General features: G+C 49.3%; 1 protein-coding gene and 1 long non-coding RNA gene across 6 annotated transcripts in view; one reads left to right on the forward strand and one right to left on the reverse strand.

Annotated features, from left to right (window-relative positions):
* The window catches only part of SHANK3 (SH3 and multiple ankyrin repeat domains 3), a 46,477-nt gene extending 44,931 nt beyond the window's left edge, over positions 1–1,546 (reverse strand). For both annotated transcript variants that reach the window (XM_081058384.1, XM_081058383.1), the window contains exons 1-2: positions 1,221–1,546; positions 687–890 (exon numbers count right to left, since the gene is read on the reverse strand). In XM_081058384.1, coding sequence (XP_080914510.1) covers positions 687–890; positions 1,221–1,499 — 483 coding nt within the window. In that variant the 5' untranslated portion in view covers positions 1,500–1,546. The remainder of the gene's footprint in view (positions 1–686; positions 891–1,220) is intronic.
* On the forward strand, positions 888–17,823 carry LOC308501673. Of its 4 annotated transcripts, none has more exons than XR_013993938.1 (4): positions 888–1,112; positions 5,100–5,188; positions 13,438–13,515; positions 15,469–17,823. It is a non-coding gene; the product is annotated as an uncharacterized lncRNA (long non-coding RNA). The 4 variants fall into 4 exon arrangements; XR_013993939.1 differs by having other exon boundaries at positions 945–1,112; positions 13,438–13,589; XR_013993940.1 differs by lacking the exon at positions 888–1,112 and adding an exon at positions 1,673–1,819 and having other exon boundaries at positions 13,438–13,589.
* The last annotated feature ends 264 nt before the right edge of the window (positions 17,824–18,087 follow it).

Consider the following 18,087-nt stretch of genomic DNA (forward strand, 5'->3'; position numbering starts at 1 on the left):
GTGAGCGAGTGCACAGAACTAGCCTCCTCCCGCAGCTCAGGCCCCAGTGCTCACCCACCCTCAATTACAGAGGCCCTCCCTGAGCTCCCCACAAACCCCACACACACACCATGGACACAGAGCAACACCAACCTCGAGGTGATACACCCCTAGCAGCCGGGGGCCTGCAATGGCCTTTCTGTCCCCTTCCTGTCCCCAGGACTCCCTGGAAAACCCCACTCCTTTTCCAAGACCTGGTTCCAAGCTTTACCTCCCCATACACCTCTCTCAGGTAGGGCTGACCCCACGTTCTCGTCCCACGACAGAGGCCGACTTTGAGCTAAGCTGCCATGTGCTTATTCCACTGCTCAACGCGTTTGCCATCCCCTGCCACGACTCTGTCCCCAAGCCTAACCCAGCACTCCAAGGCTGCACAAATGGGCGAGCAAATGACGAAGGACGGCTCAGGTGCGCCTCCACAGACGCCCCGCCGGGGAGCGGGCCGACGAGCACGCCGCTACCGTGCGGCTCACTCCTCACGCTGCTCTGGGCGCTCGGCTCACGCCCCCCGCGGGACCGCGCTCGGGGCTCCCACCGCACCTGCGGCGGACTGCAGGCCCCGCCCACCGCGCGGCAGACAACCCCCCACCGCTTCGGCACTAACTCCGCGCCCCGCGCGCTCTCCTTCCGCCCCGGCCGCGGCTCACCTCCAGGTAGGGCAGGGGCGTGTCCAGGTTCGGCGGGTAATCCTGCAGGAGCCGCTCCTCGTCCAGGAACTTGCCAGCGCGGCCCCGGGAGGGCGGCTGGAAGAGCCCGTAGTTGAGCGCGTCCTGGAGGCTGTGGTTGAGGGCGCAGAGCACGCGCTGCTTGGCGGCCCACACGGGCGCGGCCGGGTCCAGGCGCAGGCACTTCTGCGGCGGAGCGGGCTCGTGAGCGCCGACCGGCCCTGCCCGGCAACGCGCAGGGCATCAAGTCCCGGGGTCCCCGCGGGAACCTCGGGCTCGGGAGCCCACGCCACGGACCCCGCTCCTCCGCGTCCAGAGGGCGAGGCCCCGCCTCCGAGGGCGGTGCTTCCCCGGACCCCGCCCCCGGCGGGAGATGGGGAGGGTCCCGGCGGAGGTGGCGGGGGAGGGGTAAGTAGCCGCTGGCCCGGGATCTCCCGCGCCCCGCTCGGAGCACGCCGGTGGGGGGCTGGGCGAGGAGGGCGGGGGCGCCGCGGTGACCGGGGCGGCGGGGCTCACCGTCTGCTGAAGGTCCGGGATGCCGACGCGCACGACCACGGCGCTGGCCCCGGGGCCGTCCATCCCCACGCAGGGGCCGGGGCCCGGGCTGCTCGCGGCCCGGAGCGGGGCGCACGGGGATTCCGCGCGGCTCCCCGGCCCCCCCTTGCCCCCCGCCGGAGCCCCGTCGGCCGCGCTGTGCGGGAGGGGGCCGGGGGGGGCTGGGGCCGGGGCCGGCGCGGGGGACAGCGGCGCCGAGGGCCCCGCAGGAGCGGCGGCGGCGACGCGGCTCAGCTGCATGGGCCCCGGCGCGGCGCGGCGCCTGCCTTCCCCGGGGGCGGGGGAAGGGGGAGGGGGCCTTCCCGGGGGCGGGGAAGGGGGAGGGGCTGCGGCGGGAGAGAAGCGGGGGTGGCCCCGGGCTGTGCCGGGGGCGGGGGACTATGCGGGGTCCTGAGGTCAGGTAGGAGGGTTCGTGCGGGAGGGTGTACCGGGGGCGGGGGAGCCCTAGGCCTTGCTTTGGGGGCTGGCTGAGCAGCGAGCCTCCGCGGACCACCGGGGAAGAGGAGGCGAGGAGAGTCCCCGAGCTGGGGTGGGGGCCGCGTCGGGCACGAGGATCAGAGGTAGGGCGGGAAGGGGAGAGAAAACCAGAATGAGTTTCCGGGGGTGGCGGCTTCTGCCCCACTCTGCCGACCTCCCCACCCCGCCCCGCCCCACCCCACTCGAGGTCCGGGGGACGTGAAGGGACCGATCCAGCCCCAGTCTTGGGTTAGGACGGTGGAGACCTCGGACGGGGTTGGGGCTGGTGCCCTCCCACTGCTAGAGACAATGAGCCCCACCACGCGGAACAGTGCTCAGTGCGGCGCCCCCACCCCTAGCCGAGTTTGGGGAGTTCGCTCCGGACACAAGCCCGCCTCTCCCTGTCCCCCTTCTCCAGGCTCCCAGGTCCGCCTAGATCCAACGTCTGTAGCCCCCTCCTCGTCACCTTAGCGACGACAGGATGGGGCGCGACCTATGAGGAAGGGCTTAGGGGAGGGGGCGCTACTAGTCTCCACCTGCGACGGGGAAGTGAATTTTAGTTTTATGCGTTGTCGTGGCAACGCGGGAGGGGGTGATGAGTGGGCGGAGGACAGGGGAGCGCAGTGAAGAAACTAGCTCAGGCACCACCACCCCAATGGAGCGTGCCGGGCGCCCCCAACCCTGGTGAGCCTCACAGAACTACCCCAGTGCTGCGAAAACTGTGCTCCCAAGACTCCTGAGAGCAAAGCAGCCACAAAACATCGCAATATCCCTGATCTCTGGAGAAACCGTCTCTGACTCCCACAACGTGCCTTGACTCCCCCCAGAAAAACAGGCTCTGGTCCTCCTAGCAGAGCTGCTCACCCTCCCCGAGGACACACTTGGCAACCTTCAGAGAACAGCTCAGCACAGGGACACCCTCAGGAGCCTGGTGGAAAGCTGGCTGACCCCAGCTTCCCCCCCACCCTAGCCCCCCTGCTACAACAGCCCCGGATTCCTGAGCCTCCCAGGAATAAACTTGAATGAACCCACATACACACAAAACCTCTCCACCCCTTCCCAAGGCAACCTAGAAACACCCTAGACCCATAGGGGACAGTGTTGGACACCTCCTCCCAGAAAGCTCACTCCCCACAGAGCCACCTTGACCCTACCTGGTCACCACAACCGCCCCCATACCCATCCCTGTGCCTCCACCCCAGAGCCAGGCCCCCTTCCCAAGGACCTGCTCTGACCCCTGAGGGAGCCTGGCACTCTCCCCCCCACCACCACCACCACCCCTTTAGGAAAAATCTCTGCATCCCAGGACCCCACTGACCACTCAGAGCCGAATGTCCAGTGCTGTCTGTGGGCCTGGTCCTGCTTTCTCCCCAAGCCTGGCGGACCCTCCCTGCCGGGAAGTGTGGCCTGATGCCCAGACCTCCCACCCCTGTCTAGGCTCTTCCCAAGGCCATTGGCTTGGCATGAGTGAGGGAGCTGAGGGTCCCCTGGGGGCTGGGACAGGATGGGAGGGGTGGGGAAAGGGGGGAGCAGGAAGGGGCTGTTGGAAACCCATTTATCTGCAGGAAGCACCTTGGGAAGCACGAGGGTTGGATTTCCTGACCCAGCCCTGGAGAGGAAACGTGCTTCCCACCCTCAGTGTCTCCACCATCTTCCTGCCCCTTCCCTGCTTCCTCCCTTCCCCAAGTCACCCACAGCTGCCCTGCCACCCCTCCTACAACCACCTCCACCTGCCTTTACTCTCAGTCTCCAGCCTTTCACACCCCTGGGACCACTGCCAGACTGTGGACATTCTCACCAGAGTCCGTGACTCTGAGGGAGCAGCAGGGAGGAGGCTGTACCTCTCCACACCCAGACTCAGCAGCCTAAGGCCTCTGAGACCTCCCTGCAAAGCTGCCCTGGGCCTGGGTGGCCACCCGCCTGCCTGCACACCCAGCCTGGACCTCAGGGAGCCCTTCAGCCCGCCCAGGCCTCCTCACTCTAGCCCTGTGCGGTGGCTGTTCAGCCTCTCGGGAGAAAACCTCATATCTTTGCTGATAAGCAACCAACACACTCGTGTCTCCAGGCTCAGCTGGGCTCAGCGCTGGTTCCACAGAGAGCCTGGCACATAAGATGGGCTCATAATGAAGGAATCCGAGCTGCACACTCCCCCGGCACCACCACCTCGGCAGCAGCAAAAATAACACTCCCAGAAGCACCGTACCCACATTACGGCCTCCGTCCCTGCAACGTGGTGGATTTAGAGGCGGAAGCCAAGGGGCAGGGCGTCTGTGCCCTTTATTTTGTGGAGAATAAAAGAACCCGGCCTCCTCCTCATCTCCCCCATGCGCCCTGAGCAGCCCCTGACCACCCCTCCGGCAGTAGGTCCCCCAGAAGCCACTTCGTAGGCACAGAACCCTTTAACTGCCCCTGCCTACCTCCCCGCCCAGGCCTGCCCCCTCTGCTCTCTAGTCTGTCTTTGAAGATGAGGGTTTACCAGGCCCCATGGTCTCACTCCTTCCATCAGGACCAGGATTCCAGAAAGGTCCATCCTCACCAACCACGCTTGTTCTCCGTATTCTCCCACCACAGGGATTCAGACACAAACAGGCTTCAGAGGGCCTGGAGGAGCTCATGTGGGCAAAACACACAACAGTGCCTGGTACAGGGCAATCCCAGGCCTAGCTACCCCAGCCCACCGCCCCACAGCTGCCCCAGACCCACAGGCCCAGCAAAGGTCCAGCATTCACTCGGCCGCCCTTGCTGCCCCAGACCCTCACTGGGTCCAAGGCCTGGCCCTCCCGGTGGACTCCTGGCAGAGTCATTTGCCTCATCTGAGCCTCAGTTGAGCTCAGGAGTGTCCCCCTCATGCATCACACCTTGCTACACTCCTGGGGCCCTCTTCCTCACCCGTGGCCCTCCCTCTCCTCCCCTCCCACCCGCCTCAGCCACAGTGACCTGGCCCCAGTCAGCCTTGTGCTTTCTCTCCTATCTCACCTGATTCCCCTTGAACCCTCACTCCCCTTGGTTTCCATGACAACTCATGGGACCAGTGTAGTTCTCCCTGTCAGGCCCTCCCCACCTGCGCTTCCCTTTTCCCCAGTCTACAGTCTTTCCCCAAGTACCCCCCACCCCCACCCCATGGGCCTCCACCCCACACCCTGACCTACTTCTCTTTCTTTCACAGCATATGCTGTCTTGTAACCCACTGTAATTCACCTGTTAGTTGTTCACTGTTCAGTACCTGTCTTCCCCAGCAGAAGGTAGGCTCCCTGTGCTTTGCCAGTTCACGGATGTCCTTGGCCCTGGGACAGGGAGTGCCTGGTGCGCAGTGGGTGCTCAATGCACAAATCAAAGCTTCCACCTGCATTTGTAAGCTGTTCACACCCAGCTTCCTCTCTTCAGATCAGACCCTCTCCCCAGCTCCAGAGCACTTGGCATGAGGCAGGAATCCTGGCTGCTCAGTTGACTATAAACTGGATCAGGGGTCTCATGTGAGTAAACTTTTTATTGCTTCTAGTTGTTAGTATCTCTCAGTGTATGTAGGTCCTATTTCATCCTGGGTTTGATTTGTTAAATTTTATTTTTCTAGGAATAGAAATCTATTTTTAAAGAATCAGCTTCTCATTTTGTTAATCATCTCTATTTTATTGTGTTCTGCTTATTTTTCTCCACTTTTCCTTTTATTTTGTTATGATTCCTTTTCTAATTTCTTGAAAACACTTAACTCTACTTCTGGTCTCTCTCTCTTCTGACAATGAGCATCTAAAGCTATAAACTTCCAAGTGCCACTGTAGTCCCATCCCGTAAGTTTTGATGAGTAGTATTTTTAATTTCATCTCGTTCTGATTTTCTAACATCAATATATTTTTTTGGCTTGGGAATTACTGAAAAATATACTTATTTAAATTTTCAAATGAATACTCTTGGAGGGAGGACTAATCCTAAACACTGATTTCCTATTTTGTCGCATTATGGTCAGAGGAGATGGTCTGCTCAGTGCTGGCCTTTGGGGATTCTGTGAAGACTTTTCTTTGCGGCCATATGCATGGTCTATTTTTGTAAAGCTGTCCTATCTGTTTAACAGCAATTATTGGATGCAAGGATATACATATTCCATTGATAGCTTGTTAATTGTATTATTCAAATATTCTGTGCCCCTTCTAATTTTCCATCTGCTTGACAGTGGCTTTAGCAATCTCTCCGTGAAATTTTGCCTATTTGGGGACTTGTTTTTAAATACTAACAGGTTTAGGATTATTATAGCTTCCTGACAAAATTTTCCTTTTATCATTATATGGTACCACTCTTGATCCCTCACAATTCTTTTTGCCTTAATTTTATTCTTTCCAATAATTAATATAGCCACACCACTTTTTTCTGTATCAAATATATATATATTCCCCCATTATCTTCCTTTTATGTCCTATATACTTAGGTGTGCTTCTGGTAAATAATATTTGTAGCTAGATTTTTTTTAAAAAGTAAATCTTACAATTTTTAACCTTTAATGGTGTGTTTATTATGGCTAATGATATATTTTAAATTATTTTTACCATCTTGTTTTGTGTTGTCTGTCTTTTGCTCTGTGCTTCTCTTTTCTCCTTTTCTGCCCTCTGTTCAATTCACCAAGTTTTCCTTATTCCCCTTTTCCTCAACTTCCATTGGTTTGGAAGTGATGCATTCTCTGTCAATCTTTGTCATAAATACACTTAAATTTTCAACATGCACAATTAACAAGGGCTAGACTTCATTAATATCCTACCTTTCTTCCATGTAATAGTAAGACTTTAGAATACTTTAACTGTATGGAGTATTACGCAGCCATAAAGAAGAAAGAAATCTTACCATTTGCAACAACATGGATGGATCTAGAGAACATTATGTTAAGTGAAATAAGTCAGAAAGAGAAAGACAAGTACTATATGATCTCACTTATATGCGGAATCTAAAGAAAAGAATAAGTAAATGAACTAATCAGAAACAGTTTTGGAGACAAAGAGGAAAAACTGAGAGTTGTTAGATGGGCGGGGGTGGGGGGATAAAGGGGAAGGTGAAGGGATTAGGAAACAGCTGGTAACCACAAGATGGCCTCAGGGTTTTTGAAAATTAATTTGGGGAATGTAATCAATAATGTAAAGATTTTGTAGGATATCCGATGGTCCCATTTGGGAGACCACCTCAGGGATACTGTGGATGCCTGATCATGGCATTGTATACCAGAAGCTAAACATTAATGAATGCCAACTATAATTTTATATATATAATGTGATGGCTCAGTGCAAGCTCGGAGGGATAGTGGATGGGGGGAGGGGGGCCCACAGTGTGAGGGATATAAATGATGAACGTCTAAGTATTACCTTGTCTTGTGCACCTGAAACTAATTTAAAAAATTTTTTAAAAAAGAATATAATAAAGATGTAATTTCATTACCCTTCAAAAAAAATAGAATACTTTAACTGTAATCACTCCTCATCACACAGGTTTTTGTTTGTTGTTTTTGACCTCCAAATTATTAGTCTTATTACTATCACTGTCACAAAGTGAATGCTTGTTTAGATTTAGCCACATGTTAATCAGTTTCTTTACTCACTATTTCTTCTTTTTTTTAACTTTTATTTATTTTAAGTGTGTTTTTCCAGGACCCATCAGCTCCAAGGCAAGTAGTTGTTTCAATCTAGTTGAGGGTGAAGCTCACACTGGCCCATGTGGGGATCAAACCGGCAATCTTGTTAAGAGCACCGTGTTCTGACAAACTGAGCTAACCAGCCACACCCACTATTTCTTCTTACATGTCATTCTTTCCTTCTGGGTTGAATTTTCTTCTTCTTGAAAGTACATACTATAGAATTTTTTTTTTAAATGAATGTCCAATAGTGACAAATTCCTTCAGCCTTTGAAATGTCTTATTTCACACCAATTCTTGAATGATAATTTAGCCAGTGTAGAATTATACATTGACAATTATATTCCTCTCAATACTTTGAAGATTTTTCTCTCTGTGTGCTGTTTTCTGGATAATTTTCCTAATTCTGACTTCCATCTCTCTAATTCTTTCTTTGATTGTGTTTAATCTGCTGTTAATCACATCCATAGGGGTTTTGTTTGTTTTGTTTTTTGTTTTATTTTCTATTTTGTTTTTCTTCATAGGGCTTTCAATTTCAATAATCATAGATTTTGTTTCTAGCAACCCTATTTTGGTCCATTATCAAATCTGTCCTGCTTTTTCTTTATATTGTCTTTGTTAATTTAATCAATTTTAAAATTTCTTCTGTCTTTAATCATTTCAAAAATATTTACTTTTTAATTCTAGTCAATAGTTCCATTATGTGAAATTTTTGGTGGTCTAATCCTGCTCTCTGTGTTGCCTACTGACTCTCACTCATGGTAGATTATTTCTGTGAGAATTTTGTGTTTGGATTGTGAACTCATTTGGAGCTGCATATCAGGGAATCCTGAGCAGCTAAGATGTGTCCCTTCTGAGGAAGGCCACTAGCCTGGGGCTTCTTTTATATTAATTTCTTGTTTTGGTTGCCGTGGGGACTACAAAGGGTAATATAACTCGGACTCCATAGATGATGGAGACAGGCAACGGTTAGTACTCCACAGGGAGACCACCACAAGACTTTGTGAAAATTGCTTAAATAAAAAAGCAATATGCAATCCGAATTAATGAAAATAGATTACTCACTAAGGTTTTTGAGTGCTACATGTCATTCTAAGTGTATGACATGTATCAACTCATTTAGTCATTACAGAATCACTGAGCAAGCCCCGTCGTTTGTCCTCATTTAAAAGATGAGGAAACAAAAGCAAACTAGAGCAAGTAACTTGTCCAAACTTACGTATGGCTAGTCAGTACAGAAACCAGGATTTGAACCATGGCAGTTGGCCTGTGACCCCAGTAGGGCCAGTAAGAATCCTGCCCCTCTCATCAGTAGAAAAAGAAACTCTTTTTCCAGTCTTTGGATACATAGGAGAGATGTGAACTTAGCAGCTAGTGGTGACCAAAGACCAGCCTTGAGAAGAAAGCAACACTGAAAGAAATATAAATATGGGAGACAAGGATGGTTCTGAAGCGGGTTGAGTCCCTAAATTTAGTCCCTGGAATCTGATAGCACTTAGGATTTTCTTGCATTTGGTTTTAAGAGCCAATAAATATCTCTTCTCTGTTGCAAGCCCACATAATGCAGAGGCTGAAGGCATAGCTGTGGGGCAGCTACCTGGATTAGAATCCCAGCTCAGCCCCAAGCACCCAGGCAGCCTGGGAAAGCTTCTTAGCCTCCCTGTGTCTCTGTGTATGCTCTGTAAGTTGGGGACAATGGCAGGAATTGCTTCATACCCTCATTCATTCTGGCCTTTTTTCAGGCTGGGTAGGAGGCCAGGTGCCTGCCTTCTGGGCTCACTCACATGTGCCTGGCCTCCTAGGCCATTGTGTGAGGTAGTGGAGAAACGTGGAGGGAAAATGCTTACTGTACTCCTGGTACATTGTAAACCTCAGAGGAGCACCTCTAGCCCAGGACTTCTGTAGGAGTAAACACTCAAGTTTTTATTATCATCACAAAGCTGGTTTCTGTTATCTCCACCAAGAAGTGCATTCTAATGAGCGCCCTTCACATGCAGTGACAGAGCAGAGTGAGGCTGAACTCGGCTGTCTGTTCTTCGGAAGACCATTAGATTTCAAATGCTGTTTTAACAGCAAAATTTAAAGTGAGGAATATCTGCCTAGTTAATTTGACATTTAGGGTTCCAATTACTTTTTCTTTCAAGACTATGGATTTTCTCTCCCATGTTTCCTTCCTCCCAAAGATCACTTTCTATTCAAGAGGTTTGGGGTTTATTATTATTATTATTATTATTATTATTATTATTATTCTTGTAAAAATACAGAACATAAAGTTTACCATCATGGCCATTTTTAAGTATACAATACGTTAGTGTTAAAAAGAACAAAGTATATTTTTAAATAAGCCCACCTTAGTGCTGGAAGACAGGCACATGGATTACGAAGTAATAATTTAAAGGAACCTCTGGGAGACAATGCAGAGAGGATCAGGAAGTGGAAAGGCCAATAGAAGCTGAAGACTTGGCCACACAGCCCAAATGATGTGGATGCCTGCTGGGGAAGAGACCGGCTCAGCACAGTGGGTCCTGCTGGAGTGCGGGTGGGGTGGGGGGAGAAGGGGCTCTGCTGACGCCCCCGCCAGGGCACACAGCTGTCCCCAAGTAGATGGAGGGGCTGTGGAGGTGGAGCTGTCCCTGCAGCAAAGGCTTAGCTGTTTACAAAAGGGTGGCACCTAGCCCCTCCATCTGGACTTTCTCACTTTCTGCCAGCGAGTCCCCAGGCCCACCCTCGTCCCAAAGAGAAGCCCTCCCAAGGATCAGTCCCACTCAGTCTGTTCTTTATGTTCACGTGTATTCCCTTTTATCAAAATACCACATTTTGCTTATCAAGTCGTCTGTTATGGGCATATTTGGGTTGTTTCCAGTTTGGGACAATTATGAATGAAACTGCTACGAACATTGAGTACAGTTTTTGTGTGGACTCATGCTTTCATTTCTCTTGGGCATCTATTTAGGAATAGAGTAGCTATGTCTTACGGTAGACGTGTGCTAACTTTTCAAGAGATTGGCAAGCAATGTTCCAGCATGGTAGTACCATTTCATTTCATCTTTTGCCAGGTCCTCCACATCCTTGCCAACACTTGGTATTGCCTGTCTTTTTTATTGTAGCCATGTTACTGAATGTGTCTGGGTATTCCTTTGTGTGTTTAAATTTGCATCTCCCTGATGACTAATGAAATGGAGCCTCTTTTCATGTGCTTATTGACCATTCACATGTCTTCTTTTGTGAAGTGTCTGTTCAGTCTACTGCCCATTTTTTTTTAAAGATTTTTTTATTGGGGAAGGGGAACAGGACTTTATTGGGGAATAGTGTGTACTTCCAGGACTTTTTTCCAAGTCAAGTTGTTGTCCTTTCAATCTTAGTTGTGGAAGGTGCCGTTCAGCTTCAAGTTGTTGTCCTTTCAGTCTTAGTTGTGGAGGGCGCAGCCCAGCTCCAGGTCCAGTTGCCATTGCTAGTTGCAGGGGGCACAGCCCACCGTCCCTTGCGGGAGTCGAAACCGGCAACCTTGTGGTTGAGAGGACATGCTCCAACCGAGCCATCCGGGAAGCAGCTCAGCTCAAGGTGCCTGTTCAATCTTAGTTGCAGGGGGCGGAGCCCACCATCCCTTGCGGGAGTGGAGGAATTGAACTGGCAACCTTGTGGTTGAGAGCCCACTGGCCCATGTGGGAATCGAACCAGCAGCCTTCGGAGTTAGGAGCACGGAGCTCTAACCGCCTGAGCCACCGGGCCAGCCCCTACTGCCTATTTTTTTAAAACTGGGTTGTTTGACCTATTATAATTTAGGAGCTCTTTATATAATCTGGATACAAATTTTTTGTTAGATATGTGTACTGCAAAAGTTCTCTAATTTTGTGGCTTACCTTTTCACTTTCACAATAGTCTCTTTCAAAGAACAAGAGTTTTTCATGATTATAGAATCCATTTTCCCCATTATTGTTCATATTCTGTGTGTTCTAAGAAATCTTTCCCTACCGCAAAAGCACAGAAATTTTCTCCTGTGTTTTCATGTAGAAGTTGTAGTTTTTTAAAAATACATGGACTTTGGGGGAGGGGAATATTGGGGAACAGTGTGCTTCTCCAGGGCCTATCAGCTCCAAGTCGCTGTCCTTTAATCTAGTTGTGGAGGGCGCAGCTCAAACCAGCAACCCCGTTGTTCAGAGCTCACGCTCTAACCAACTGAGCCATCGACCACCCCAGAAGTTGTAGTTTTAACGTTTACGTTTAGGTCTGTGATTTAATTTAAAGTTAAATTTTGTTTGTGATGTCCAGAAAATGTTGATGTTTGTATTTCCCCTTTATGGATGTCCGATTGTTTCAGAACACTTAAAAAATATTTTAAAGTATTTTTATTGTGGTGAAATATATATAATAAAATTTACCATTTTAACCATGTTTAAGGGTACAGTTCAGTGTCACTAAGTACATTTACATTGCTGTGCAGCCATCACCACCATCCATCTTCAGATCTTTCTCATCTTCCCAAACAGAATCTCTGTGTCCATTAAACACTCACTCTCCTCCCCCGTCCCCAGCCCCTGGGAACCACTATTCTGCTCTCTGTCTCTATGGATTTGACTCCTCTAAGGACGTCCCAGCACCATTTTTGAAAAAACTTTCCTTTCCCACTGAATTGCCTCTGCACTTTTGTTGAAAATCAGTTTACCACATACATGAGGGTTTATTCCAGAACTTTCTATTCTTTTCCCATTTATCTATATTTATATACTTTCTCTAATACCACACTCTTAGTTTCTATAACTTTGTAGTACATCTTGAAATCAGTTAGCATAAATCCTACAACTTTGTTCTTTTTAAATTTTGTTGGCTATTCTAGGTCATTTTCATTTCTACGTAAATTTTAGAATCAAGCTGTCAATTTCTACAAAAACAACCTGCTGGGAACTTGATTGGTATAGCATTCTATAAATCTATAATTATATTTAGAGAGCATGGACATCTTAAGAGTATTGATTCTTCCAATATATGAACACAGTATATGCTATCATTTATCTTGGTCTTAATTTATCTCAGCAAGGCTTAGTAGTTTTCAGGGTAGAGTTCTTGCACATTTTTGTTACATTTATTCCTGAGAATTTTATTTCACATTACTGCAAATGAAATTTTTTAGTATTATTTTATAATTTTTGGTTGCTAGTACATAAAAATACAACTGATTTTGTGTATAAACTTTGTAGTCTGTAGCCTTGTGAAATTCACTTAGTTACAGAAGCATTTTTATACGTTCCTTAGGATTTTCTACATTAATAATCAGGTCATCAGCAAATAGCACAATACTTCCTCCTTTTGAAATTTTTATGCCTTTTATTTCTTTGTATTGCCTTATATTGGCTAGTTTTAGTTATTCTGTTTGGGATTTGTTGTGATTCTTGAATCTAAGGAGTTATGTCTTTCATCAAATCTGGACATTCTCTGCTATTATCTTTTTGAATATTATGTCTCCTCGGTATCTCCTATTAAACATATATTAGACCTCATGGATGAACCTTGAAAACATTACATGAAGTGAAATAAGCCATTCACAAAAGGACAAACATTATATGACTTTACTTATATGAAGTATCTGGAATACAGTTTCATAGAGACAGGAAACAGAATGGAGGTTACAGGGGCTGGGGGTCGGGGGAGAGAATAGGGAGTTACTGTTTAATGGGTAGAGTTTCTGTTTAGGATGATGAAAGAGTTCTGGAAATGGATAGTGGTGATGGTCCCACAACATTATGAATATATTTCATAAAATTGTAAAGTGTGAAATTTTTTTAAAGATTAAAATTTTTTTCAGTATTCTAGGCCTTCTCATTCTAACTTCTGCAAAGGGTACTCATCTCCTAGTCTATCTATTTTGTATTTGGAGTAATTTCTTCAGACTGATCTTCTAGTACAATAATTCTCAGCTGTGTCTAGTCTGCTATTTAACTCACCCATTGAAATTTCAATTCTTATATTTTTCATTTCTAAAATTATGTTTTCTTCCCTTTCAAATCTATCAGATGCTTTTCTTTTTCTTTTCTGATTCTTTCCAGTAGTTTCTCATTCCTTGTTCAGGTTTTCAATCTTTTATGTCTGTGAATATTTTACTTACATGTTTTGTGATTTTAGACTGTGATCTCATGTTTGGCGAATCCAGTCTGTGGGAACCAGGAGGGACTAAGCTGCGACTGGAGGCCTCCAAAGAAGGTGTGCACGTGCTCCCACCAGGCACCTCACTGTTGCCAACCTGCAACCACTTCAACTAATTCTAAACCACCCAGGTAGCATGTATTTAAAATCCATACCCATTTGAAGGTAAATCTATACTTATGAATTTTGAGGGAGATTCGATTTCCATCTGTGGTGAGGCCATTACAAAATCTTTCATTTCTTTCCTACAAAGCAGGGTTGTTTTCCCTAGTCTTTCTAGCTTTGCACTGAAATTATGGGTCTTTAAAAGTCCTGACTTTGTGTGAGAATCTAGATTGCTTACTCTGTTGCCTTTCATTTCCACTTCATTTTGTCTCGGGGGATCTCTCTTGCTTTCTTTCAAGCTCAGCTGTACATTTAAAAGAATGTTTATTATATTTTTATCCAAGTGCTTTGCAATAGAGGAGCATTTCCAAGTGCTTTGCAATAGAGGAGTTTTAGATTATATTGGTGGAATTGTTTTTCTTATTCAGCTACATAGCCAGCACATATAATGATGTTTTTGCTGGAGAGATATTAAATGAACCCATAAATGAACAGAAGAATATACTGCATTTGAAAACATTTATCACACACACGCACACAACCCCCAAAGTATGAGGCACTACCAATAGAGCAGTGATCAGATGGGTCCCACCTGGTCAACATGTTTTCATTCCCTGCGAACCTTGGCGCCCTGCTCATGGGTCGCCTGCTCATCCAAGTTCTGACGTCACCCATCTCCATTCCTCACACCATGGCCTCCCAGTTCTGTGACCTCTCATCTCACTGATTGTAGAAGCTAGGATTTGGGTGTAGATCACAGACCCTGTGTGGCTAGTCTGAGCAGAAAGGGATTTAATACATGGAATTCGTGCCCACAAAGTCATTGGGAGGACTGAAACATCTAGTCTGAGCTTCTAGAAATACACTCTCCCCCAACACCACCATAGAGCTGGTCCCTGAGGAGTTACTCTTGTTGCCAGAGTCAGCAAACTGAGGTGTCAGAAAGCTGATGCCCCAACTGCTGGCTGCAGCAGACCACACCTCCTAGCCCAGCTCTGTACTCCCCAGTCCCTTTTGCGTCTAGGTTGGGCCACGTCACGGGGTTCTGGAATCGACTTGGGCAGAAATGTCGTGCGCCACTCCCAGGTCTGACCCACAATGCCTCTTGCCTATCCCTGAGGGCATGCTCTTCTCCCTTCCATGGTGACCTTAAATCCACATGTCAAAAATGGCAGCACTTCCTTTGGCCTGGGACCCTAAATGACTGTGTGAAGCAGGGAGTCCCTCCCCCATCCCTGCTCACATTGCATACTGGACTCTCTGTGAGCAAGAAACAAACATCTATTGTACTCAGTCACTGACATTTGGGGGTTAGCTGTCAAAGTAGCTGGTGTTTTCTCAACACCAGAAGGGGAGGGGAGCTCGGAGCCTCCACTGGGCTTCCCAGCTGGAGAGACCTTGCCTGGGTCAGCAGGAAGTGTCAGCCATCTGCTCAGTGCATCTATCCAAACGATATGTGAACCGGAGAAATTAACACGATAGTCACATACCTGCTGTGTCTATTGTGGCCTACAATGCATGTTTCATCTGACCTCCAAATTCCCCCTCTGATCAACAGACTGAGGAGGGGGTGGGGAATCAGTCTGGGAAGTGGCACTAGCTCAGAGCCAGAGACCAACAACCCCTGAGAGCCTGAGGTGCCCGCCCCCTGACAGGGAGCAGCCATTTTGGGCAGAGTCAGCAGCTCCCTGCGGGGGAGGCCAGGGGAAGACAGTCCAGCCTTGGGTATTTCCGCCAGGTCTTTCCCTCTGGTGGGGCCTCGGGTCTGCGAATGACTCATGTCCAGGAATTGGAAGGGACGCTGACTCTCCTGCATTGTGAGTTCCTCAGGGCCACGTTCCTGAGACGAGGATCTTTCCGCCGCCACTCCCATCTGCACTGACACTGCCCTGTTTTTGTTCCAAGGGTGACTCCACGGCCAGTGAGCCAAAGGTCTCAGAGACCACAGCATTCTTCTTGACCATCATGGTGACCATGCCTGCCTGGCCACATGGCCTCTGCCACCCCAGTATCTCTTCACTCCATTTCATTCCGCCCTACAGAGGCCAGCCTCCCAGAGCCCTTCTGAGCTGTTGCTGCCCCTCATTACTCCAAAGTACGCCCTTCATGTCTTGAAGGGGGGTGTCCTCAGGCCCTCTCAGAGGACAATGGGAGGACAACTGAGCACGTCAAGTACAATATACTCCTGTCTCTCTCAGCTTTTGGATGCCTGTTTCTCCATTAAACCAAGGAGTTTCCAGCATGTCAGCTGCACTCACGTGGGTGTTAATTAGAGCACAGACGGTCAGCACCACCCAGCCCCCTGGATCCAGAACCTGTGCTCACCATCAGGTCTGCTGGATGGAGGACCAACTTCCCCAAGCCCTGTGCCTGCATGATGCCGGCTGCCTCCCAGCCCGCCACGCCAGGCCACACGGCTGTGTAGCAGACGTCCTGGCTGACTGAGTCCAGGGTCTGCTGCCTGCAGCCACTTCGGGGACCATTGGATCTGCTGGAGAAGATGCGCTTTCCAAGCTCTAGTTCCTTGAAAGCACCGGAAAGAAAACACTGTCCCACACCTGGGCTGGGCAGAATTCCTTCTGGGACGAAATTAACATTCCTGATAAAATGCTCATGTGATGGGCTGATGAGCTTTAATGATGTATGGATGGTTTTGGGGACCAGTCGGCCGCCCACCTGGGTGTCATTCACAGGAGTGATCTGTCCGCAGAAGTGGTTTCTGTATCTGGTCTGAGACTGATACTCCCTCCTGCCCTGGGTGGTTTTGGGGTCCTTCCCTTTACATGCACCTGTCATAAAACCTGAACTGCTTGTGACTCGACTGTCTGATAAGCTCTTCACCTCTACACCTTGCTGTCACCTGGCCTCAACTAAGATGCCCCCTGTGGGAGACTGTGGGGACCGAGTCCCAGAGAGCAGTTTCCAGGCTCTCAGCCTCACGTGGAAATGTGCTGGCTCGGGTAGTCGATGGCCGTCAGCTGTGGCTGATTGACCGACAGTTGTAACCAGTTAGCCAATTAGCCACTGATAGAACAGCCGTGGCTGCGCTGGTTAGTGAGTCGAGAGTGGTGTCGAGTAAGTTGGTGGGTGGGCAGGTAGAGAGGCGGACAGCAGGTCGCAGGTCGTGTGAACCCAGCCTCCAGTGAGATGATAGTGGTGTGACTCCCCTACCTATGGCTCCGTGGGTGTTTCTTTTTGGCCTCACCACATCCTGCGTTCTTATGTGGGGAGTGGGACCAGAGACCCTGCAGGCTGCTCCGCACGACAAATGGCGGAGCGAGCAGAGTCCCCTGCACGATAGAGACCCTCCCTGCCTGGAAGTTCTCATGGCCCCTACCCAGCACCACCCAGCACCCACATACTGACAGTAACAGTAGTAATAATACACACTTGCCATGTGCCAACTGGTCTGTCTCACCTGTGTCAATTAGTTGACACCTCTCACCAACCAGGATGAGTGCATTCGATTATAAGCCTCCACTTACAGGAGCCCAGCTCACACCTGGGCAGAGGGGAGGGGGCAGGGGCAGGGAAGTCCCCACTGAGAAAGTGACATCCCAGTGGACCTGAAGATGGGAACGGAGCCGTGCCATGGGGTCAAGACCTCCAGATAAGGCACAGTGAGGTCAGAAGATGCAATGACCTGCAGTCAGGGGGCGGAGCTGAGGGGCACCTCCACACAGTGCCACCTCACACAGCCACACCACTCCTGGGCACTGCACTCCCATCTGCTCGGAGCTGCCCCCCCCCCCCCGTTCCCATGGACGCCATCGGCAGACTTTATTCAGGGCCGTCACATTACATGCATGGACCACCGCGATGACATTTTGCAGTGGGGAGAGGTGGACTCGATTCTGAGCACGGGCAACTACGGATAGACAGTGATGGGTTTCAGGACACATTACCCCAAAGGATGGCACCTGGGCATGTTTTAAGCTGAATGAGTTTGAGAAAACAGCAGAAGCAAAAGGTCACGGACCCCCACCACTCCCCTGAAACAGGCCATCGAACCCTCATGTGAGTAACGCCCCCCCATGCCTGGGGCAAAGGAACACCCTTCTGCCAAAGAGCAAGGGAAGAAGCAGGGCTGTGAGGAGCACCTACTGCACGCAGCGACCTCCCACGCCTCGACCTGGAACACGAGGGGGGGCGGGGGGGTATCACTGTGTGAGGGACATAAATGATAAATGTCTAGTACATTGCTTTGTACACCTGTACACCTGAAACTAATAAAAAACAACCCCTGAAATACTCAGGTTTAACTGTTTCTCTGGGACCTCATTTCCTTACAAAGGCTCCCATGTCACAGAAAACATAACATTAATTCGTATGCTTTTCTCCTGATCATTCTTCATCAGTTTGATTTTCAGACTCAGCCAGGCATCCTGTGAGAGTCAAGGAAAACTTTTCTCCCCTACAAGGAACAGGTGGGGTCAGTGGATGGGAAATGACTAAGAGGAAACATCAGGGGTGAGGGAGGTTCTAGCTAAATGCACCCAGCAGGATTATTGCTGAAGGCAGGCC

Source organism: Rhinolophus hipposideros, assembly GCF_964194185.1.
Source record: "Rhinolophus hipposideros genome assembly, chromosome: 9".
In the NCBI taxonomy this organism is placed as follows: domain Eukaryota; kingdom Metazoa; phylum Chordata; class Mammalia; order Chiroptera; family Rhinolophidae; genus Rhinolophus; species Rhinolophus hipposideros.